The sequence below is a fragment of the Mesoplodon densirostris genome, chromosome 11, assembly GCF_025265405.1.
Source record: "Mesoplodon densirostris isolate mMesDen1 chromosome 11, mMesDen1 primary haplotype, whole genome shotgun sequence".
In the NCBI taxonomy this organism is placed as follows: domain Eukaryota; kingdom Metazoa; phylum Chordata; class Mammalia; order Artiodactyla; family Ziphiidae; genus Mesoplodon; species Mesoplodon densirostris.
Window position 1 is genome coordinate 65,684,577 of NC_082671.1, and position 23,610 is coordinate 65,708,186.

The following is a 23,610-nucleotide window of genomic DNA, read 5'->3' on the forward strand; positions in this document are numbered from 1 at the left end:
GTAAGAGGCCCTGCTGAAGCACTTAACTGTGAAATTTCAAACCTGAGATACAGAGAAGATTGCAAAGCTTCCCAAGATAAGAACGGCCACGTTCAAAGGACTAGGAATGGAGGACCTCAGAGTTCTCGACACAGCGATACAGCGTTGGCAGCTGGACGATGGGAACAGTGCATTCAGGGTTCTGAGGGGACATGGTCCCCAGCCTGGAATTCCATACCCAGCCCAACTGCCGGTCCCGAGCGAGGTAGAAACAGGCGCTTGTAGTCACATACCGTCCCACACAGTTGTCACGGTCAGGAGGCAGCTGGGGGTGGATTCTGCCACCGTGTGCACGGACACCAGCGAGGGGCACATGGGTCAAGGACGCAGTCCATCCAGCCCGAGGGAGATTGCAGGAAGACAGTCGTGGGGCGCTGAGGGGCAGGGGCACCACCCCAAGAGATAAATGGGATTAGAGCATACCTCCTACATTTGGCCGTATGGAGAGGGTTTGCCACAGAGCTGGGGAAGGAATTATTAATAGGTACATAGAACACTAAGCCAGCAAGCGAAGGAAACACAAAATCTTGTGCAAAAAAGGCAGTGTAATCAGTACATGGTGTACTTTGAATTAGACTGAAAATTGTCCCGGGACCGTGTCGGGGGAGGGAAGCCTGCAGGAGGGAACGTGGCTGGGTCATCGTCTTGCTCAGTCAGAAATTAGTAGCCCATCAAAATATATAGATCGTGAAACAATGATGTAAGCATGTCAGAAATCTGAGGGTAACAGAAGAATCAGCAAGGGTTTGCTCTGGACGTGGGAGTGGGGTGGGGAGGGGAACTGGATTTTCTGTCCTGAGTCTTTTGACTTTTAAACTAGGTACATGTGTGACTTTGGTAAATAATAAAAGTGAAAATAAAAGACTTTCCAGGACTTTCCTGGTGACCAGTGGTTAAGAATCCGCCTCCCAATGCAGGGGACACGGGTTTGAGCCCTGCTCCGGGAAGATCCCGCATGCTGCGGAGCAACTAAGCCTGTGCGCCACAACTACTAAGCCCATGCGCCACAACTACTGAAGCCCACGTGCCTAGGGCCTGCGCTCCGCAACAAGAGAAGCCACCGCAATGAGAAGCCCGCGCACCGCAACGAAGAGTGGCCCCCGCTCGCCGCAACTAGAGAAAGCCCGTGTGCAGCAACGAAGACCCAACACAGCTGAAAATAAATAATAATAGTAAAAAAAAAGAATTTCAAAGGGTACCAGCCCCAGGATCCTGGTGGTTGGAGGCTCAGTTCTGATTGGTTCTGACCCTGGAGTGCTGGTCCCCCCATCCCCAGAGTTCTGGTGGGAATTTTGATGGGCTCCACCCCAGCCTTGTGGCAGTTCGGACTGGACTCTGGATCCCTGGGGAGTTCCGCCCAGAACCCCAGTGGTTTCCTACGGGTCTTGGCCTCAGAGGTCTGGTGTCAGAGTCACTGCCGACGCTGAGGTGCCACCCGGGAGTGATTTCACTGCTGTCAGCAGAAGCACGTCTGTGAAGGACTGCATCACGTCTGTTGAGTTGAAAACGAGCTGTTGGAAAGCAAGTGGCTTGTGTTTTCCCTGCCAGGCGGTCCCACCCACCCGGCAGCCCTGTGTGTTCCTGGGTTGAAAGCCTGGCTGTGCTCCGCCTCACCTCGGACTTGCTGGGCGGCAGGCTGGCCTCCCGGGCGCCTCTCCCTGGGGGCTTTGGACGCAGGGGGATGGTGGGGTGGGGGCTGAGGCCCCGCTTTGCCCGCACCTGCGGGAGAGGCGGCCCCCCAGCGTCCTGCTGCAGCAACGTGATGGGCCTCGCACAAGACCCTCCACCCGTCCCCCCTCCCCTGGGGGTGCTGGGGAGGCCGCGTAGGCAGGTGGGGACGTGGGCTCCCCCTCCGGGATAGCTCTCCCCTTCCCAGCTCTGGGACCTGGCACTGGAACCTGAACTCTGAGCTTCCTTGTCAATGCGGGGGTGCCTGTAAACCCTCCCTCTGCCGTGTGCAGCCTCGCAGGTAGAGCGCCTCCTGTGGGCTCTAACGAGGCTGGTCTTCCGGTGCAGATATTTAGTGGAGGCACGTATGGAGCTTGTGGACCTGACATGTCGATATTGATGTAAGACGTACTAACGAGGTCTGTCTGGGTCATTACCTGCCGGGGCTGCAGGGGTGGGCGTCCTGAAGACCTCCCTGGGAGAGGCCTATTTTGGTGGAAACTCTTCGCACAGTCGTATTTCTAAGCGCACGGACCCGCCCAGTGCAGCTGCCCTGAGCTGCCGTGTGGACGGGCCTCACCAGCAGGAGCGGGCAGGTGGGAGCCACACACTGGCTCTGTAACCTTGGGCACAGTCAGGCCTCAGGAGCCTCATCTGTAAATGGGGGTGGTGGTCCCCACCTCTCAGGTTGGTGTGAGGGTCCTGTGGTTGATGGACAGAAGTTCTTTCTGATTGAAGAGCCGCCACACCACTTTCTTCCTTCAGGGCCTTTGCTCCAAAGCTGTCTCCTCAAGAAGTCTTCCTTGATGGACACATCCCCTTGAACAAACCCAGGGCTTGTTCGTGCATTCAGAAGAGGTGAACTGAGCCTGGCCATGTGCTGGCTCTCCCGGCAAAATGCCAGACAAAACCGCTCGTGCCCTGTGGAGGGCGGCGGGGTGGGGGCACACAGAGGACCGTGCAGGCTGTTCCCGGACTGTCGCTTCAGTGGGGACCGGGGCAGGGCGAAGGGTGCTCGTCATGTGGCTGGTGAGGGGAGCGCCCACACCTGAAGGACCTGAGGGAGTGAGGAAAGGGCTCCGGACATGGGACCAGCCAGGAGGCCGGTAGGAGCTCTGGAAAGGGAGAGAGGTGGTGGCGCGGTGCTGGGCGTGGGGCGTGGAGTGTGGCCGGCAGGCCTGCAGGCCACATGGAAGACCTTGCTCTACTCCTCGGAGGGTCCTCGGGGGTGCGGGGTCCTAAGAGGGGCGGGGTGCCCTCGTAGGTCCCTGTTGGGATGGTCGGGTGGTCCTGGCTGCTTTTGTTGGACTGAAAGGAGGGTGAGCAGGGCAGAGGGCTGCGGGGCCTCCAGCAGCGCCCCTGATGGAAGGGTCGGCTCCGCGCTCACCTTGATGGTAGGTGGGTGAGGCGGGCTTTGGGGGGGCAGGAGGTGGGGCACCTGGTCTGGCGGGGCGCTGGGCGGCAGCTTCCACGTGGGCTGGTGCGTGCGGGGGTCAGCGTGGAGCTGGCCTTGGGGGTGGGGCTGCTCGAGGCCCCGGGGGAGTGTGTGCAGCTGGGAGACGAGGGGGCAGCGCTTTCGGCCGGGGCGGGGATGAGGAATCGGCAGCAGAGACCGAGTCCCCTGAAGCGAAGGGCCCAGAGTGGCTGGGGAGGAGGACCTGGCCAGCGTGTCTCTTCTGGGGGGTCAGATGGGGTGATGACCGGGCAGGCCCTGGCTGGCTGCGGTCCCAGAGTGGAGCTGAAAACCTGGATGGGGTGGGGCCACGCAAGGGCTGGGGGAGCGCAGAGAGCCGCCTTTCTCCCCGGGCTCCCTCCCTGCCACCCCGGGGTGCCGCTGGGGCTCTGCCCTTGTGGGGTCGGCCCACTGCGTGTCGTGACCCAGGCCCCTGCTTTTCCTTCCTGCACAGATGCTCAGATGTTGGGTTTGCCTGCCGTGTGCTGTGTGCCGGGCCCCTGGGGTGTTGGCGGGGAAACGGCGCTGTCGCCCCTGGAGTGAGGCCGTGTAGTCGGTGTGGTAATTGGGAGCGTTGTAAGCAATTCGCGCCGGGCGAGGATGAGTAGTGGGGGACGTGGGGGTCCGGGAAGGCCAGCTTGCTGGAGGAGACGACTCGAAGCTGCTGTGCACAGGCTGCGGGGTGAGGGCCAGCAGGGAGCCTCCCGGGGAGGGGAACCCGCACCCCAGGGACGTGGTGCAGAGAATAGGTGAAGGGACCACCGGACTCCAGTGTATGGACACTGGGAAGCTGCAGAAGGGTCTAGGCTGGGAGCCATCCACCCTGAATCTGAAATTCGCTGTTCATAAGGCACAGAAGGGCTGTCCTCGAGTCTGGATGGGGGACCTGTCCAAGCCGCGTTGCTGGGACAGCCCGTGGGGTGGTCTGAGGGGAAGGAGCTGGCGAGCAGGGCTGCAGCTGCGGCCCCACGAGCGGGGGAGGCGCCCTCGACACACACATGAGCGCTCCTGTTCCCTGGAGGGCCGCTCTCCGTCTTGGAGGGTCTGGGGTGTCACTGGGCTGAGGTGTCCCATCTCCATGCTCGCTGGACCCCCTCCGTCTTCCTTGGGGAGCAGGTTCTGATGACCACAGCACTGGGCAGGCAGGTGGTTTTCCTTTGAATTGAATTATGCCTTGTGTGTGCACAATTCCATGTAACTGCCACCAGAACAAGGTAAAGGGCCATCCCGGCACCCCAGAAACTCCTTCATGTCCTCTTTGAGTCGATAGCCTTCCCCCAGAGAACCACTGTCCTCCTCTCTGTCGCTGCAGCTTACTTCCCCATTCCGGAACCCAGTAGGAATGGGAACGTGCAGAATCACACAGCAGACGCCCTTTGGCGTCTGGCTTCCACTGCTGCCGAGTGTCCCGCTGTCTGAGTGCCCTGGCTTATTCATTCATTCTGCTGCTGACCGATGTTCCTGCTGTTTCCAAGGTTTGCTCTTCTCAGTAGCACTGCAGGGTTCTTCCAGTACGTGTCTGTCGCTGTTGTCGTGTACATTTCTCTGCTCACAGGGCATACCTGTGTTTCACTTTAGCAGGTACCAGTAGACATAGTTTTCATTGTAAATCATTATTGGCTGGCGAGTCATTCCCCTGGACCTTCATCACTTCTGGGTAAATGAAAATTCAGCTTCTGGAAACCCAGGACTGAGAATCGTCCGCTCGTGACAGTCCTCGAGCCCTGGGGAGGCAGGTACTGTGTGTCCTGTTCACTCCTCACAACAGCCTTGAGAGATCTCCTGCCTGCGTTTGGTGCCAAGAAAACAGCTCAGAAAACCTGGCTCACCCACGGTCACCCCGAGAGGTGGGATTCGGGCCAAGGTCTCATGCCTAGGCCAGTGTTCTTCCACTAGACGCGAGGCACTCCTGGGACGCTGCACGCCCCCCAGCTCTGCGGCCCTTCAGCCCTTTGTCTGGGCAGCAGGCGCTGACCCAAGGGTGGGGCTGGCCCTTGGGCTTCCTCTGGCGCCCCTCACTGGGCCTCTCTCCCTCCAGGCACCAGCTTGCTGCAGGAGGTGGTCTATTTGGTGAGCCAGGGGGCAGACCCTGATGAGATCGGCTTGATGAACATCGACGAGCAGCTCCCGGTCCTGGAGTACCCGCAGCCGGGCCTGGACATCATCAAGGTGGGCTCTGGGCGGGTGGCAGCAGCCCACACGACCCCCCTGGGGCCTTTCCACGGTTGCACCCTGAGTGACGGTTGCTCCTGAGGGGTCCCTGGGGGCCTCGTGGGTGGAGGGAGAGCAGCGAGCTCCCGGGACCCCCAGGTAGCTGGTGGGGGGGGGGAAGACTGATGGGCCTGAACCGGTGGCAGTGACCCTGGAACTGAACCAGTGGGTGATGTGGGTGGCTTGGAGGGGGAAAGGAGGCAGATGCCAGGAGTAGGGGAGATGGTGGGGAGTGTAGGGGTGAGGGGCCTCCCGCTGTGGCTCATCCCATCTGTTGAGGGGACTGGGTGGGATGTGTTTGCATCGAACATTTGGTGTCGAGTGAAAAAAACATTATTCCCAAGTCCCATCCTTTCTACCCCTCAGACAGATCTGGAGTTTTTTCTCTCCATCCTCCCCTCTGCCACCTCTTCGTTCAGGCCTCATTTCCTGTGTGGCCTGCCTGTCCCTTCTCCCACTAGATGAGCATCCTGAAATGAGCTCTGAGAATGCCCCCCACTGCTGGCTCCCCGCATAAGCCGGTCTCTGCACCCCAGCCCCCAGCGTTGGCCCACCTGCGTCCAGCCCCTCCCGCCCCTGTGCCCGCCACGGGGCTGCAGCCCGTGTTGACCCACCGCTGAGCCTTCCAGTAGAGCTGCGTGGGCCCCCGTCGCGGGCTGCCCTGCTCTTGGCTTTGGGGTCCTGCCGAGGACTGAACTGACCGTGATGTCACAGCCCTCGCAGAGCTGAGATCCCAGTGAGGGAGCCCCCAGGGCAGGAAAACTGAGAGTCCTAGTGGTTGAAGGGTGACCACACCAGACGGGAGCAAAGTGGGACGGGGCCGGGCCTCTCGGGGAGCGGGGGGCACGTCTGAGTCAGGGCCCGGGAGCGGAGCGCTGGCCGAGGGAGGGGCCGGGCCGGTCCAGGAGCTGCAGGAGTTCTGTGCTGAGGCTGACTGCGGGGCCCCGTCTCCGTGGCCGCTCCGGGCTGCCATCGCGGCCCATGTCCTCTGAGCAGACCCCTGACAGTACACTCTGACTCAGGCCACGGGGGCCGAGGACGGGGACCGCGTCGGCCCGTATCTGCCCCCAGGGTCCAGCCTGGGCGGGGCTGGGGGGTCCTGTCTCAGGTGAGAAGGTTGTTCGGGGTGCAGGTGGTGCCGGTCCTGACTCGTCTGCAGCCCCGTCTGCCTGGGCCCCAGAGAAAGGGCGCGTGTCCTCTGAGCGCCTCCCTTCTGCCCTGCTGCAGGAACTGACGTCCCCCCGCCTCATCAAAAGCCACCTCCCTTACCGCTTCCTGCCCTCAGACCTCCACAGCGGCGACTCCAAGGTAACTCCACTCCCCGTCGCTCCCCACCGCTCCCCGCTGTTCCTGGAACCAGAGGCCCATGTGCCAGTCCAAACGGTGGTCTGTCACAGGCCCAAGTTCCCAGACAACCTCGGTGCGCTAAGAGCGCTGGAGAGGCTGTCCTTGACCCCGTGTCTCTAGCATTTTATCCATGCTTCTCACTTTCGCTTTTCCTCACAGCTGAACTTGACCAGCCAGAGCCCAGCCTCTGCCCATTGAAGGCCTGAGGACTCATGGCTGCTTTCACTGTCTCTGATTTTTTTCCTTTTTTCTCAACTGCATTAGACGTATGAGGCCTATAATTCTCATCACCAGGGTCAGGACTGTAAGTTTTCTGTCTTCCGCTGATTTTAAAGTAGCGCTAGAGACACCCCAGTGTTCACAGCAGCACTATTTACAATACCCAAGACATGGTAGCAGCCTGAGTATTCATCAACAGATGAATGGATAAAGGAGGTGTGGTTTATATATACAATGGAATATTACTCAGCCATAAGAAAGAACAAAATTTTGCCATTTGCAGCAACATGGATGGACTTGGAGAGCATTATGCTAAGTCAGACAGAGAAAGACAAATACTGTTTGATATCACTTATATGTGGAATCTAAAAAAAATACAACAAACTAGTGGGTATAATAAAAAAAGCAGCAGACTCACAGATATAGAGAACAAACTAGTGGTTACCAGTCGGGAGAGGGAAGCGGGGAGGGGCAGGATAGGGGTAGGGGATTAAGAAATACAAACTATTATGTATAAAATAAGCTACAAGGATATATTGTACAACATGGGGAGTATAGCCAATATTTTATAATAACTGTAAATGGAATATAACCTTTAAAAGTTGTGAATCACTATATTGTACACCTGTAACTTATATAATATTGTACAGCAACTATACCTCGATTTAAAAAAAAAAAGGAGTGCTAGAGAACAGAAATATACTAAAACACTCAAGTAGTTGTCCTAGCTGATGCTACTGCGTGGACAGGAGTGCACCTCTGCTGAAACAGAATAATAGAGAAAAAGCGTTTGGCCTTGGTGCATGAGGGGCTGACTTTGCTGTTGGAAACGGGGTCAAAAGAGTGGGTTGTAGGTCCGTGGAACCTGCACAGGGCGGCCTGCCTGGGACGGAGGATCGCAGACTGACCTCGTCCGTCCCTCTGTCCGTTCCTCTGCCCCCACTCCCTCTTGCAGGTCATATACATGGCCCGGAACCCCAAGGACCTGGTGGTGTCCTATTACCAGTTCCACCGCTCGCTGCGGACCATGAGCTACCGAGGCACATTCCAGGAGTTCTGCCGGAGGTTCATGAACGACAAGTGTAAGTGTCTGTGTGGTGTTACAGCGGCGGTGGTCACTGCTTGCTGAGCACCCGCGTGTCCTTCGCGGTGCCCCCAGTCCTACAGTCACCGCGGGGCTGGCCTGCTTTCCCGCTGGCGGGCAGAGGAGCTGGGGCTGAGGGCTGTCAGGAAGCTTGTCCGAGGTCGAGCTAGTGCCAGACAGAGCGGGTGTCCAACGCTGAAGCCCTTCTCTCTCGCCACGTCCTTGGGGTTCTGAGAAGTTCCCCAATTAGAAAGAAGCATCCCTCTTCCTGCCTGGATTCCGAGCAGTGAAAACGGTGGCCCAGATACCGCTGTTACTGGTGCCTGAGGCCAAAGTGGAGGCTGTGGCTTCGTGTGAGAGCCCTGTGGGCCTTTAGCTGGACTTGAGGGTCAGGCTTGGCCCCCAGCCCTAGGCCCGTGTGACAGGCGGGTTGCACTTTGGGGGAGGGGGAAGGCAGTGCTCTGGGCAGGACGCCTGTTCCTGGGGGAGAGGGGCGAGCTGGGGCCGAGCGAGCCCAGGCCCTTCCACGTCTCCCCTCCCCAGGGCGGAGTGGGCCGGGCGGCGGGCCAGGGAGGGAGCTGTCGCCTTGGCACGGGGGTGGCAGCTCTTCACTACGGTTCTGTTCCCTGCAGCCCCGGGGTGGCTCCCCCATCGCCAACCCTGGCTTCTCTGGGCACCCTTCTGTTGAGAGCTTGCGCCCAGGAGGGTTTTGAAATGGGTCTTACGTACCTGTTAACTAAACCTGCACCCAGACTCTCTGCACCCGAGGAGTGTGAAAATACACTTCCTGTTTTATTTCCCAGCTCAAGTAACCCTCAGCCCCGCTGTCCACTTGTTGGACAGGGGTTCTGTGGTGAGGTCACGGGACAGGCGTGGGGTAAGGTGCATAATGGCGGTCCAGGAGCACAGCCCCAAGTTCAAATGGGTGGCCTGGCTGGAGCTGCCTCCCGAGCCTGGCTGAAGCCCAGGTCCTCGTGAGCGCGCCGCCTGCGCTGCCTGAAGGCCCTCTCTTCCCTGCCCTTGAGTCTTTGCTTCAGCTGGGACTGGGAGGGGGGGCCCGGGTGGGAGGGGACAGGCGTCGGTGGCCCCAGCAGCTGTACCCTAAGGCCCCTGGCCCCTGCTGAAGGCCTCTGTCCAGCCTCCCTTCCCCCCAGCCCACCCACCGCCTGGCTCAGGCCCCTCGGGGTCTGCCAGGCATTTGGAGCAAGCCACTCCTGTGGTTCCCAAAGCCATATTTCTGAGTCCCACTTTGCACCCCTGCCTTTATAGAAGCAGTCACCTGCGTGGGGACAACACTGTCGTAGGTGGCGGTGCCCACGAAGCTCAGACTGCCCTGCGGTGCGGGGCTGAAAGCCTCCCGCTCGGGCCAGAGCTGTTACAGGTTGCCTAGTACAGGCCTCTCCACGCTGTGAAGGTCACAGCCCTGCCCGGCACCGAGGTTCAAGGCTGCACACACTGGCTGCGGTCCCACCAAAGCCTCTGCACCCGTGTACTTAGCCTCCCCAGTCCTGTTTATCCTCTGTGCTCCCGCCCAATTCCGGCTCTCGAGGAGGCTTGCCTTTTCTGTCCGAGGTTCTGAAGAACTTGAAGAATGAAGTGCAGAAGGGGCAGTGAAATGATGCTGTCTGCTAACAGAGCGAGGACATGCTGGCCGAGCCCTGTGTGGGGGGCCCTGGAGCCATGTGCCTGGGGGACAGGAGCAGGGTGGAGGAGTCCCTGTGTGTGACCACTGTCCTGTCACCCCTGTCCCCGTGCGAGTGACCCTGTCCTCACGTGCTCGCTGTCCCCGAGTCACCCGCCGTCCAGCCTCCCCCGTCCCTGTCCCCAGCAGCCCTGGCTGTCTGTCTGCGAGTGTTCTCTGGGAAGGAGCAGGGTTTTCTTACCTCCGTGTCCACACCCAGTGGACTGCTCGGCCCCGGGACACGGCTTACCTGGTCTGCGTGCCAGCTGTGGGCCCAGACTTGGGAGACTCCGCTCGGGGCCCTGAGGTCATCAGCCTGTCCATGAGCTGCGCAGGTCCCTTCCTTCTCTGGACTCGCCCTTGTCCTGTAAAGTGGGAAGGCTGGCCTGGCTGTTACGTCCTGCCCTGTGCGTGCACGGAGCGGGGATGTGCCAGGCCTGGAGTCCAGGGCCCCGCAGCTAGAACTTTGCCGTGGGAGCACTGGGGCCCAGAGAGGGCCAGGATTCGCCCAGCGGCGGGTCTCCAGCAAGGCCTTTGGCTGAAGCCTGTCCTGTGTTGGTTCATTTCCGCCCCCTTACCCCTCCCCTTCCAGAGCTCCCCGCCCTGCGTTCCGCATGAAGTACTGGAGGGGCGCCTAGTTGCTCTGGTCTGGTCCCCAGGGCCCGCCCCTCAGCGACCCCTGACCTACGCCTCCATCCCTCAGGACCTCTCGTCGTCGGGCTGCGGGGCCCAGGCTGCTGCTGTGCTGCCACCTGCTGGCGGGATGGCAGGCTGATGTCGGGTCGCGCTGGCTGGGACCCAGGCATTGGGTCACCCCTGTTTTCCCAGCCTTGGTCACGCGTGTAAGTGTAAGAGATTGTCAGCACCTTGAGATGTGCCTGTGTGGGGGCGGGAGCGGCCCTGCCACCCAGGGGCCTCAGCGCTACACGTAGGACCCTCGCCGGCGCCCTGCCCGTCCCACCCTGTGGAACCTTCCCCCAGAGAGGAGGACGCCCAGGCGCTGCCCCTGCAGGCCCTCCTGTGCGCGGGGCTCTCGGCGCCACGGCAGCCCTGGGGGGGGGCGGCAGAAAGGCTCAGGGCCCGCCGGGTCTCACGGCCAGCGAGGAGATGAGGGGCCGGCTGCCTCTGTCCCGAGCCCTTGTCCTTCACCCTCCGCCCTCTGTCTGACCTTGCCAGCTGCTTCTGACCCGCTCCGCGGGTGCCCGCGGCCACTGCTTATGTCTTTAAGGCCCATTTGCAGGCCTTGCCTCTGTGCGCCGCTCCCCTGCTGCCTCTTCCCCTCCGCTGCCTGCCCAGCCCTCACTGATCCTTCGGGGCCCGCCCGTGTCTGCGGGGCCTCCCTCCCAGTGCCGGTCACTCCGTGTCGCCGTGCCAGTCTCCTTGGGGCTTTGCCGCCGGGCCGGGAGCTCCACTGCAGGGCCCAGTGCTTGTGAGCTGGACGGGTGCTCGGGCGAGTGAGGACGCAGGTGGCAGGGCCACCACCCCTGACTGGCCCCTGTTATCCAGCCGGACCTGCTTCCCGATGCCCAGGGGCCCCCATGTTCTTCGGCCGAGACCTTCCTCTGATTAGTGTGGAAGCCCCCTCGGGAGGTGTCCTCACAGCGACAGGCACATCAGTGTGACTCGGCAGTGAGAATCAATCGTTTTTATGAAAAACCTTGTGAAGCAGCCCGGCCACACTGATCTCTGTCTCTGCCTGTGTGACCTCAGCCCCACACCAAGGCCCTAAGCAGCGTGGGAAATGCGAGGGCTGGGGTGTGGGTGTGACCTGTCGTCCCGTCCTGCCCGACCTCGTGTGCCAGGACGGGGCCCGCTGCCCCCCTTCACCCCCGTGCCTTCCTGGTTCTGCCTGGTTCCAGGATTCTGTCTGTGATGCGCTTGCCTGGCAGGCCCCATTCGCAGCTCTGTCTAGAGCCTCCTGCACCCCATCCTAGCCCCAACAGCAAAACTCACTGGTCCTGTGTCCCACTTCTTCTGGGCATCATTCTCTTCCTGGTCACCCCTTGTTAGAGAAACTCATGGGTGCCGGGTACCATCCATACCCCCGGAGAACAGAGGCTTCCATGTGAGGGTCAGGGCTTCTAGGCATCAGGGAGGCAGGGGCCAAGGCCTTGGGCAGGAGGCCAGGGGACGTGGCTCATCCGGGGGGCTGCTGGTGGAGCCCAGGGCTTCCTGAAACACAGCTACTGGGCAGAGGAGGGCAGCCTTCTGGCAGGGAAGGCAGGGAGCAAGACCGCCTCACACATGCCCGCTCCTTTTTTGTGACTGGTCACCTGTCCCCTTGTCTCCACAGTGGGCTACGGCTCCTGGTTTGAGCACGTGCAGGAGTTCTGGGAGCACCGTATGGACTCGAATGTGCTTTTCCTCAAGTACGAAGACATGCACCGGGTGAGTGCCGTAGGGGTGAGCGCCACGGGAGGCAGCTGCCGGCCCCGCCGTCAGTCTCACAGCCGCCCCCAGTGCGGGCGGGCGGGCGGGGCCTGCAGCGCCAAGCCCCCGGGCATCAGGGGTGACAGTCGGACTCAGGAGTTCTGGGTGGGCCCAGGGTCCCCCTGACCAGCGTTTTGCCTCCAGTCGGTGCTGGCCCCCCGGCCTCTTCCCCGCCCTGGCCCCCGGCCAAGCACAGCTTCTGGGTTGGTGGCCTGTGGTGCTTTCGAGAGGCCCGTTTATTGTTTTTTCTGCTTCAACAGCAGTGGAGCGGTAGCTGGACTCACGCTGCTGCCACCCAGCACCCTCTCCGTAGGTGACCAGCTTGGGGCAAAGGGCTGAGATGGCAGAGTCCGAATTTCTCATCCCAGCCTGTTTGCCTTAGTGTGGCAATTCTCAAAGTGCTGACAACCCCGGCGGGTGTACCTGTGAATTGATTCCTGTGACGAGTTCTTGAGTGCCTGGCACAGAGGGTGACGGGCACTAGGTGGTGGTTGAGTGCCTGTGCCAGGCTGGGCGGTGGTGCTGGGGCAGCGAGGCAGGACCGCTCCTGTGCCCTCGGGAAAGCGAGGTCTGGAAGGGGGGCCGGCACGTCCCATCCCCTCTCGGTGTCAGCACCGTCGTCCTCAGCACGTTGAGAGCCTCGCTGTGTGCCGAGCGTGTGCGAGGTCCCCTTGGTCCTGGAACCCCGCTGCCCCCTGCCGGGTCTGAACCCTGCCGCTGCCTGAGCAGAAGTGCTGACGCCTCTCCTTTCTCACGGAGACAGCGCGAACCTCCCCCAGCCCAGCCCTCCTCCCCACAACGTCCTTCCCTTTCCTCAGCTCCTTTTTCTTTTTTGTGGTACGCAGGCCTCTCACTGTTGTGGCCTCTCCCGTTGCGGAGCACAGGCTCCGGACGCGCAGGCTCAGCGGCCATGGCTCACGGGCCCAGCCGCTCCACGGCATGTGGGATCTTCCCAGACGGGGGCACGAACCCGTGTCCCCTGCATTGGCAGGCGGACTCTCAACCACTGCGCCACCAGGGAAGCCCTCCTCAGCTCCTCTTTGCCGAGGGACCTCAGACTTGTCTCCGCTCCTGAGCCCCTCCAGGCAGGCTCACCCTGTCCCCAGGCTGCTCTGTCAAGGTCACCACGACCCCCGTGTGTCTGGGTCCCACGGTCCCGCCCTCCTAGCAGCAGGCGACAGGCAGTCGGTCACACTTGGTCCTGCGTCCCGCATCCCTGGATGCTCCCCTTGACTCCTCCATGGCAGCAGCCCTGCCTCTGCCCCCAGACCTCGGCTCCGGTCTCCTCCATCCACATTCCCTCCCCTGGTGGCCTCAGCTGGGCCTCAGGCCCCCAGGCCCGATTTGGACCCTCTCCAGGCTCATGTCCGTCCACCCACTGCACCTTTCTGCCTGGGTGTGTGGTGCAGATCGCAGACTTAACGTCTCCCAACCAAACTCCGGACGTGTCCCCTCGGGTCCTCCGCACTTTCACCCGTCTGCATCCAGGGCAGCGGCTCCGTCCTCCACGGCTCACGCAGAAGTCTGGACTCATCCTTGACTTCTCCCTCTCTCACACCTGGCCTTCATTTTCCAAATCCTGTTGGCTCTACCTTCAAAACGTATCTCTTATCTGACTGTTTCTCCCCAGTTCTGCCCCTGTCTCCCTGGTCCAGGTCGGTGTCACTGTGGCCTGGGTTTTTGCAGCCTCCCTGCCTCTTCCTCCCGCCCCCCACCCCCACAAACACAAACAGTAAAATGTATTGGATGATGATAAATGCTGAAAAATAAAGCAGAAAAGGGAAGTGCTGGGGAGGGGGGGTGGCAGGTTTAAGTGCAGGTCAGGGAAAGCGTCACTGATGGGGACAGAGACCTGAAAGAAGTGAGGGAGTGACCCATGTGGACACCTGGAGAAGAACATTCCAGACAGGACACAGCAAAGTAAAGTCCCAGAAAGAACCCACCTGACAGGCTGAAGGAACAGCATGGAAGCCAGTGTGGACCTGGCTGTCAGGCCCCTGCAGGTCGGGTGTCTGCCCAGAGGGACGTGGGCCAGAGTGAGCAGGTGGGTGGGGCCCCTCCGGAGGCTGTTGGGCTGCGCCCGTAATGCTCCGCTCTCAGGAATGGTGCGGCGATGGGGCCCAGAGATGGCTTTATGTCAGCGAGTCAAGTAGAGCTGAATCTTGCTTCACACCAAGCCAGCTCCGCCTGCCCGGTGAGGTGGGCCGGCCCTGAGGCCTGTCTGGGGTCCCTAGGGTCTCCCTGTTCTCCCGAGTGCCAGTCCAGATCCCAGCCGATGGCGTGGCGGGACGGGAAGAGAGTGAGCTGCTCTTGCTTCTGGCACAGTTCCAAAGTGCTTTTCCTTCTTGCTGCTGTTTAAAATGACCGCAGCTATATCAGGACCTCACGTCAGCTTCCGTGGGACCTGGGTTTGAATTCCAGGTGTGCCACTTGAGAGCTGAGTGCCCTTGGGCAGTTTCTTAACCTGGATTTTATTTCCAGACGAGGCCAATTTCAGGCTTGTCTTGAGGACTAAGTAAGGCTGTGGATACGGTACCCGAGGTCGTGTTCTGTAAAGGCGCCACCTCCGACAGGCTCCCGCACTCTGCTCTTGTCTTGCAGGACCTGGTGACGATGGTGGAGCAGCTGGCCCGGTTCCTGGGGGTGTCGTGTGACAAGGCCCAGCTGGAGTCCCTGATCGAGCACTGCCACCAGCTGGTGGACCAGTGCTGCAACGCCGAGGCCCTGCCTGTGGGCCGGGGTATGCGCGCCGCCTGCCTGTCCCACCCTCCTTCTCTCTGCCTCTGCTTGGGGCCCCGGGGGCCTCGTCCCCCTTCCTGCCGGTGTCCTCGCGCTTTCTGGACCACAGTCCCCCCATGTCAGGGTTCCACTACCCTGAGCCTCATTTCTCCGGAGCCCTGTGTTCTTCGAGGGGCAGGAAGGTAACCCGAGAAGTGTCGCTGAGGCTCCCCGGAGCTCCCTGCTGGAGTTGGCCTTGTCGCCCCGCACGGTGTCGGAGTTCGCGGGCGTGGCTGCCGGGATGTCTCAGGCTCTGTGGGCAAGAGGTGTTTTAGGCGGGTGCCTTCCCAGATGCCCCCCAGGGCAGACCCTGGGGATGGGTTGGGGGCTGTGATGTTTAGAAGCGCAGTGCGTGCACGTGGCCTCCTTGAGCTCCAGCTGGCCCGTGGGAGTCGAGGGAAGCGGGTGCGGAGAGTCTGTGTGCGGAAGGGCCGTTTCCCTCCATCCCTGGGGGAGCCAGCAGCACGGGAGGAGCAGCCCCGTCGGGGAGGGGTGTGTGCGCGTGCGCACGCGTGTGTGTGGTGTGTGTGTGTGGTGTGTGTGTGTGTGTGTGTGTGTGTGTGTGTGAGACAGAGAGAGAGATGAGCGCACGAGCTGGAGGTGCAGGCCTCGGCCGTCACAGAGGCTGGCGCTCCCACCTGGTGCGAGAACTGTGTCTCGTGCATGAAGCAGTTCGAGGTGAGGCAGGTGTTCCAGGCAGGGATCCGCCCCAGACCCACTTGGGTTGCTCTCTGTGCCCTCAGGGCATGTGCTATTTGAGGCTGCTCGACTGTGGAGGGCTCAGGCATTAAAATCCCCGGCGCCGTTGGGTGCCGGTGAGGCCTGTGAGCGCCCCTTCAGCAAGAGTCGCGCCTGACTCGGTGCTGTGGATGCGAATGCGAGGCCGGTTCCCAGCTCCCTTGGGCGGTGACGGTGTCGGAGAGGAGGGCCCAGAAACGAGCCGGGCTCTGCAGGCAGCTGCCTGGAGCGGAGAGAAGAGCTGGGCTGTGGCCTGGCCTGGCCAAGCTCGGGCCACGCCTTTGAGCTTCTCTGGCCTTTTGTCCTTCCTCTAAGGAGGGTGGGTCGGGGCTGCCAACCCGCTTGGCTCCCAGGGCTGTTCTGAAGGTCAGGGGGTGAGCGCCTTCCTGTAAAGGCGGGTGGGCCGCTCTCCAAGAAGACACTAACAAGCCACATCACCCTGCTGTTTCGTTCCTGGCTGCATCTTCACAAATGTTTATTATTTAAAATTTATTTGCTCTTTTTTATTTTGCTTTCGCTGTGTTTTGTTATCCTTGGGTGTGACCTTCTCCAGAATCCCCCTTTCGGTTCATTTGTGTGGTTAAGAAGTGTCGAGAACATACTGCGTGCCCATATGCTCCTTCCGATGTGTTTGCTTTATCATCGTTTACCTTGGTTTTGCTTTATTTCAGTTCTTTGATTTTGTTTTCTTTTAGCATATTGCCTCTTTGCTCAGAAGACCTCCTTGCGTTGGTGAGAATGCAGGGGCTTGAGTAGCCAGCTGCATTGCTTAGATTTGATTCATATCACAGCATAAATTGCACTGTCTTGATTCCAAATCCTAAACCAGGTGGGTGACTCCTTTGATGAGCTCTCAGCTGTCTCAGCTGAGAAAAATAATCATGGAAAAATATATTTATGGTGTGATTGGTCTAGAAGCTTTTAGTTTTGTCCCTTAGGTATCATCAGAGGGTAGCAAGAACAGTTTTTTTTCTCTCCAACACTGACATATAATTTTTCATCACCAAAGAGAAAATCCTTGTCGCTTTGGATCTATTAGCTCAGCATTTGCAGGGTTGCAGTTTCATATGTGAGGTCCTGCCAAGACAAGGACGACTGTTAATAACAGAGCTAACGAAGGATGTTGGCTGGAGACAGTCAGAGCTCTGATCTCAGAGATGCTGACGGTAAATAGAATTCTAAACGGGCATTTCAGTCCCCCGAGGTGGCTATATAAAAGCACAGCCCTGGCTCTCCAGGTGACGCGTTCACAGCTCCTGTAGGTAGGAGGGCGGGACCCCCACTTGTGATATCTTCACAGTCGCCATTCATATGTGACCAGAACAACTGAAGATTTTGTAGTTAAGGAAAGCAGGTTCAGCCGTTTTCGTCATTTTGAGCTCTCTCTTCCCTTCATAAAGGGATGGGTAGGCCCGTGCCTGCACATCAGTCTGCACTCTCCAGCCTCCCTCACGTCTGCCAGGAGGAGGTCTCATTTTCTGACCAAGCCTCGCTGGGCTGTGGCTGTGATGGAGTGGCTGGGTGGCCCGGGACTCGTTGTGATGTTCAGTTGGGAGCTCTGACTGTTTTTCTCCCTTTAAATTCCTCCCTGACGCTGCATGAGCAGGCTTCTCGAAATCTTCACCCTTAACCTGGTCAGGCGGCTTCCTGCTCACCATAAAATGTTCTACCTTTTTGGATGATTTTTTTTTTTTTTCCTTTTAAAAGTCTCCAGAAGCAAATCCTGCCTTGATGGAGCTGTTGAGCCGTGAGTGAGTTGAGTAGTGGTGTCGCGAGGACCCAGATCCACATGGTGCCCGGAGCCGCAGATCTGTCCACAGACACTGTCTGTCCTCTGGGGTGTTGTGACTCACCTGCTTTGGGCCTGGTGCTGGGGATTCAGTGGTGGATGGGCAAGGCCCGCAGCTCTGCACATTTGTGGTGCTGGGCGGAAACCACATCGGGATAACCAGACTCAGGGAAGAGGGTTCAGCTGGTCTGTAGTTCACATGGCCCATCCTTCCCCAATAGGCCAGGTTCAGAGGGGTCCGGGAATAGATCTGGAACCTTCCAGATCCATTTCCTGTGGTTTGGTAGCTGGCCTGACAGCAAGTGAATTCAGCACATTCTGCTCATTTGTGTTCTAGGAAGAGTCGGGCTGTGGAAGGACATCTTCACTGTCTCCATGAACGAGAAGTTTGATTTGGTGTATAAGCAGAAGATGGGAAAGTGTGACCTCATCTTCGACTTTTACTTATAATAACAGCAACAGCAAACTTGCATGCTCACAGTACCCAGACACTAATAGCTCAGAGTCCCGTTTGCACTCATTTGTTACTCGCTGGACAAACTCTGGAAGCAGTGTAAGACACGGCGGAGAAATGGAGGAAGTGGGGTTATTTCCGATCCAGAGCAGCTGTATCACCTTTGGAATTTGAAGTCTACATGTCTGATTACAAAGATTGCGGTTCTGATGACCTGGACCATACGTATCCTGTCTGTAACATATGCAGCTAGAATGTCTACCTTTTACAACCCACATTATTTATTGTATTTTATAGAGCTTTTCACTGGAAATCTAAATAAATGTCAGTAAACCAAATAAAAGTTCATTTCCAAGGGACTCAGGAGCGAGCCACACCGAATGGTAGGAAGATCTCAGGGTTGACTCTTTATTTTTGTAGTTTTCTTCCATAAGGCACAGCCATTCGGTTCTTGTCTGGTTGTGAGACGCTGGTGAGGACCGAGGGTGAGTCGGGTGTTGGGGGGACCTTGTTTTTGCTGGTGGCATTCAGTTCTTGGTAGTCGTCCCGGGATACAGCAGGAACTGTTCACTGGGGCGTTTTCAGAGAGGATGCCCTCCTGCCAGCGACCCCCGGCCAGTGGCTCTGAGGCTGATGCAGAGGACCCGGCGGGATGGGTGCGCGACGCGGTGACCGGAGAGCCCGCTACAGAGACACTGAATCCACTCGGAACCTGACTTTTCGTTCTGCAGTCTTACTTTCATTCCCCAAAGCAGAAACCTGCTTATGTTGGCAAACAGATGATTGATGGTAAATTCTAGGACTACTGGGTCTTTACATACCGTTCATTGTTCCATCTGGGCCCATAACTCTGCGCCCCAGAGACCCGATGTGCGAGTGTAGCGCCCTATCTCACCCAGACGGGGCTGGCGATGTCGCCTTCGGTGCTGTGTCTGAGGGAGCAGAGGTGCGGTCTTTACTGCCCTGCCACTCGCTTCGTTAACTGGCCCACGTTAGTCCGGAGGAGTGACGGAAGGGCGGCCAGGTGAGAGCAGGGCCAGTGGCCAGTTTGTATGCACGCTGCCGCCGCGGTGGGACGGGGCCGCCCTGGCTGTCTGGCTGGGAAGTGCCCGGAGTGGTGGCCGGAGGGGTCGCCACCGCGCGCGCGAGGGGTCTGTCGTGTGTGGTGTCTTTGGAAAGCGCGGACGTGCGCTTTGTTACTGGTTGAGGAGGGCAGCTGCAGCAGGGCAGGTGGTACTCGGCGCCTCGCGGTGGGCTCAGCTGCACCTTTTCTGTGTATCTGCGAGAGAGGCAGCTTTCTGTGAAATTTCTTTTCTATTTTTCTATTTCTAGTACTGTATGGATATTACTGAGCTCCACACATGATACTTCTGTGTTTGCTTGCATCTTTAATAAAGACACGTCCCATGCCTTGTGTCCAGCTTGTGCTGACAGGTGGAGATGGGGGCCCTGCGTGGTCCCCTCAGCACTTCAGGGCAACGAGAGGGAGCCCCGCTGACCTCCGTCGCTGAGGCTCAGAGGGTCTTGGGCCCGTGTCGGGCTGGGTCACTCAAGACTCAACGTTCCGAGGGTTGAATTTCCCTCACTGTTTGTCCCTTCGCCTTTGGTATCTTTTTAAAGCTGAAGTGAAAGGAAGGGTGAGGGGAAAGGAGAAAAGCATGGGAGAGGTTTTGGTGCACCTGGGGGTCCAGGGGTCTTGGTCTCTGTCTTGGAAGGTCCCACTTTCAACAAGGTGGGCGGTGGTATAGAGACCAACCCGGCTGATTGCACTTCGCCCCTGTGAATTCCAGAGTCCATCTAACCAATTCCTTGTGGAAGGAAAGTCCAGGACATTGCTGTACTGAATAAAGCTTCAGCTTTCTGAAAAGTCATGTTTATTTTCAAGTGGACTAGTTCCTTTAGGTCTCAGGTGAAATCCCGGAATTAATTTTGGTACCTGGGATGACCCTAGACCCCCAGGCCCCAGGTTAGTTAAAGGAATACCCAGTCTGCTATGTCCCAGGGGGTCTGCTCCCAAATCACTTAGAAATCACGGAAAATAAAGCAGACAATAAAGGTAGAGCCGTTGGATCAAGAAGCAGGGCAGTGCTGTACATTCATGGTGCTATTTAGTGAATGTCCACTCTGGCCCTGCCTAGTTGATGTTTCACCACATCCTATGGCCTCACTGAGTACACGCTTGAGCACCTGCGCTGCACGGGGCCCTGCTAGAGGCACTGGGGATGCAGTGATGCGGCAGAGGGCCCTGGCCTGCATGGCGTTCATGCTTTCGTGGGGAGATGACGTCACGAAACCTGGGGTGAGTACAGGCTCAAGCAGGCTGTAAGGGACCGGTGTGCTCCTGAAGGACCAGAGGAAGCCCAGTGCAGAGATGCTGATTGAGCTGAGACCAGGAGGACATGAGGGACTCAGGCTTGGGGCTGCCTGGGGGAGGGGCAGGGCGGGGGGAGTGCGCTGGGCAGTGCCCGGAGACTGGGCGGTAGGGGCTTAGTTTGGAGGGAGGCCAGGAGTCAGCTCACAGAAGTCCTCGCAGGTCATGAGGGTTGGGTTTTGTACAAAGAAATGAAGGCACAAGAGGGCTTAACTGAAGGAATGCTACCTGGTTTGCATTTTCAACTCTTAGCTGGCTCTAAGCGTTCTCGGGCCATGTATGCTGGGAACCGGCTCCTACCTTGTGCACACGGAGCAAAGTCAAGGGCAAAATGATTCAAGGCAAAAGGTGCCGTGGAGCCCACGAGTAAAGCCAGTTTGGAGAGTGGAATGACCCATGGGGTAGCATCCGGGTGTGGATGGGATTTGAGGGGCCGTGAGGTGAGGAACGTCTGGACAGATGGAGAAGAGAGAGGCCTGGGCAGATGGATGATGCTACAGACACCCCTCGGGATTCCTGCACGTTGGGGGCCTCCAGGGTGTCCCTGGTGGCCTGGCCTTTTGACTTCACAGACCAAAAAGATCCCAGAAAGTATCTGGGGCACTAGCATAGGGCTTTACTCCCAAACAGCTGGGTTCAGCCACAGCCCCTCACCAGCTGGGCCCACCCCTGTGCCCTCCGCCTGGCCCTGACACTGTGCCATTCGGGACATGTCACCCTTCCCCCACTCACCCAGTTTCTTTGTCTGAAAGGCCCAGGAGGGCCTTCCTGGCTCAGATTTTGTGGCCTTCCCACCTAAGCATGTAGGCCACTTAATTTCTCTGATCCGGTGTCATAATTTACGTAACGGAGGTTTTCTTCATCCTGCTTACCTCATGGGATGGTCATAACATGATCTAAGTGGCTTTGAAAGCATGAATAAAATTCGCAGAATTGATGGTCTGTGCCTGGCACTGCTGGTGAGCACCCTCTAGTGGCCAAGTCACCGGTGACAGCCGACCTCCTCAGTCCACAGTGAGGTCCCTCACTCCGGATGTGGCCCTCAGCCCTGTGGATACAGGTGAGGTGCACAGTCCCTGTCCCGGGAGGTCCCACGTGAGGGACAGTTTTACCACCTCTCTGAGCAGAGTGACTGCAGTTGGTAGCGGGTGGAGGGAGTCCTTGGGTGTCCCCGAGGACTCTGGGCTGTGGATGCCGTCCTCCCATAGGGTTTGGCCCTCTGCCCTACCCGTGCAGCATCATCTTCCACCCTTCACTGTAGAATGAGTGTTTTCAGACTGGGATGGTACGTTGGCCAGATGGTCCAGCCTCGCCCAGCTGAGGGATGCCCTCTGACATCCCTGGACATCCATCCCCGACAAGCTCACCACCTCCTGGGACAGCCATTCCACTGCTGGCAGTCCTCTCCGGCCACTTGTGCAGACCCCCACCCAAGCCCGGGACTGCCCCCGTCTCTGGCCTCCCTCGCCTGAGATGCCCAGCCCTGCCTTCACCTGGTGAGTGCTCCCCTCCACTCCCAGGCGTCCCCTGCGTTCCTCTCATCCCGCCCGCCTCACTGCTCTGCACTTGTCTCCCCACGTGGACAGTGACACCCTGAAAGCAGGACCATGCTATGTCAGTCTTTCCCTACGTCGGAATTTGGCATATAGTTAGCGCCTAATGAGTGAGTGGACTCTTTCATTCTTGGAGTGGGTTTTGTTTTTTCTGAAAACCATCTGCCCTGTCCCTTCTATGCACTGTTCTTGGTCCTGCCCTTGGGGGCCGTAACCTCCCAGGATGCACTGTTCTTGGTCCTGCCCTTGGGGGCCGTAACCTCCCAGGATGCACTGTTCTTGGTCCTGCCCTTGGGGGCCGTAACCTCCCAGGATGCACTGTTCTTGGTCCTGCCCTTGGGGGCCGTAACCTCCCAGGATGCACTGTTCTTGGTCCTGCCCTTGGGGGCCGTAACCTCCCAGGCAAGAGCTAGGCTGGTGCCCTGCCTCCTCACCAATCGGGAACAAAAGGAATAGTACGGAGAGCCAGCACTCCGGGGATGCCGAGCAAGGAGAGGTGACTGTAGGGACAGCAGGAAGACTGCTAGATGTAAAAACTAGGGTGAGAGCTGAGTCTGCAGCAGGTGGGACGTGGGTAGGGCAGGGGCCAGAGACGGGCATGCCCAGTGGGAAGAAATAGGATGCCCTAAAATGAGTCAGGCAACCGGTTCTAACCCAGCTCTGCCACTAGTGGTGGGACCACGGGGGAGGTCCCTTTTCATCTCATAATGAGGAGGTCTCGTATCAGGTGTCTTGAAAACCCACGCAGCTCAAACATGCTGCGACCCTTCAGTGGTCAAACTGTCTATCAATTCAACCCGAGAGGAGCTGATCAATCGGGGAGACCGTGAATTTTTAGCCAGTGATGGACTCTGCCAGCGAGGGCAAAGAGAATTTGTTACAGAAGCACCTGTCACACAGCTTGGGCCCACAGCAGCCATCGCCAAGGCATGCTGAGCCTTTGCCAAATCTACACATCAAATGACAATCTGATTCTCACACTTGGATCCCTGTAAGCTAGTTGGCACCCGACGTCTGAGCTGCAGTCCTTAAATCTGTCCCCTCACCGCTGATGGAAGGAATCTGTGCTCTATTAAAAGCATTCTTTAAACACCAGAGAATGCTAAGTGTGTTTAAAATATAAAAAAATCAACCAGAAAATGCATTTCCCCCTCTTTAAAGTTGTCATCTTTACATGTATCCGTGGTGTTGGGCGCCAGCTGGGAACAGAAGTCTTAAAATACCACGAGCAAGGCCATCTCTGCAGAAGTAAAGACTCCCAAGGCCAACAAGACTCTCTCTTCTCCAATCTTTTGCATCCTCGAAAAACTTAAGTGAATTGGTTAAAATCTCCTCCACCTATTTTTGCTGTCTCCCATTTCCCCCCTTTACAATCCATAGTACATGTGATTTCCAGAAAGTCTTTCTTACTCAAATACAGCTGGTAGCTTGAAGCCCATCTAACTCTGCTCAAGAACCCCTGGCTGGCTGGGCCTCTGTGCCGCCCTCAGGCTCTTCCCTCTGCCTGGATTGCCATCCCCAGCTCAGCCCGGATTATGCTGATTTAAGGTTGAAGCTCAGCACGGGCAAGGTCTACTCCAAGAAACCCCTGAAGTCTCCTTCCCGTGCCCACTCCTGTGTCTCTCATACCAGACCCCGGCCCTGCGACCATCTGCTTCTGGAGGCTACGGCCGTGTCTCTTTCACTTTCCTTGGTGCCGAGAAGTTAGCTCAGAAGAGACCGTCAGTGAGGTGTTGGTGGTCTGAATGGTCCCACCATCCGCTGAATTCAGCCTTCCCTGGTCATCTCAACACAG

At 58.4% G+C, this 23,610-nt stretch overlaps 1 protein-coding gene across 4 annotated transcripts in view; it reads left to right on the forward strand.

Moving 5' to 3' along the window:
• The window catches only part of SULT4A1 (sulfotransferase family 4A member 1), a 31,300-nt gene extending 13,066 nt beyond the window's left edge, over window positions 1–18,234 (forward strand). Inside the window, exons 2-7 of one of the 4 annotated variants that reach the window (XR_009533816.1) lie at window positions 5,199–5,329; window positions 6,599–6,679; window positions 7,893–8,019; window positions 11,996–12,090; window positions 14,734–16,477; window positions 17,775–17,860. Coding sequence is in view for 3 of the 4 variants with exons in the window: in XM_060113269.1 (XP_059969252.1) it covers window positions 5,199–5,329; window positions 6,599–6,679; window positions 7,893–8,019; window positions 11,996–12,090; window positions 14,734–15,057 (758 nt within the window). In the remaining variant the exon portion in view is untranslated. Of the gene's footprint in view, window positions 1–5,198; window positions 5,330–6,598; window positions 6,680–7,892; window positions 8,020–11,995; window positions 12,091–14,733 lie in introns of all 4 variants that reach the window. The other 3 variants (XM_060113270.1, XM_060113272.1, XM_060113269.1) reach the window with 3 other exon arrangements.
• Window positions 18,235–23,610: the final 5,376 nt, after the last annotated feature.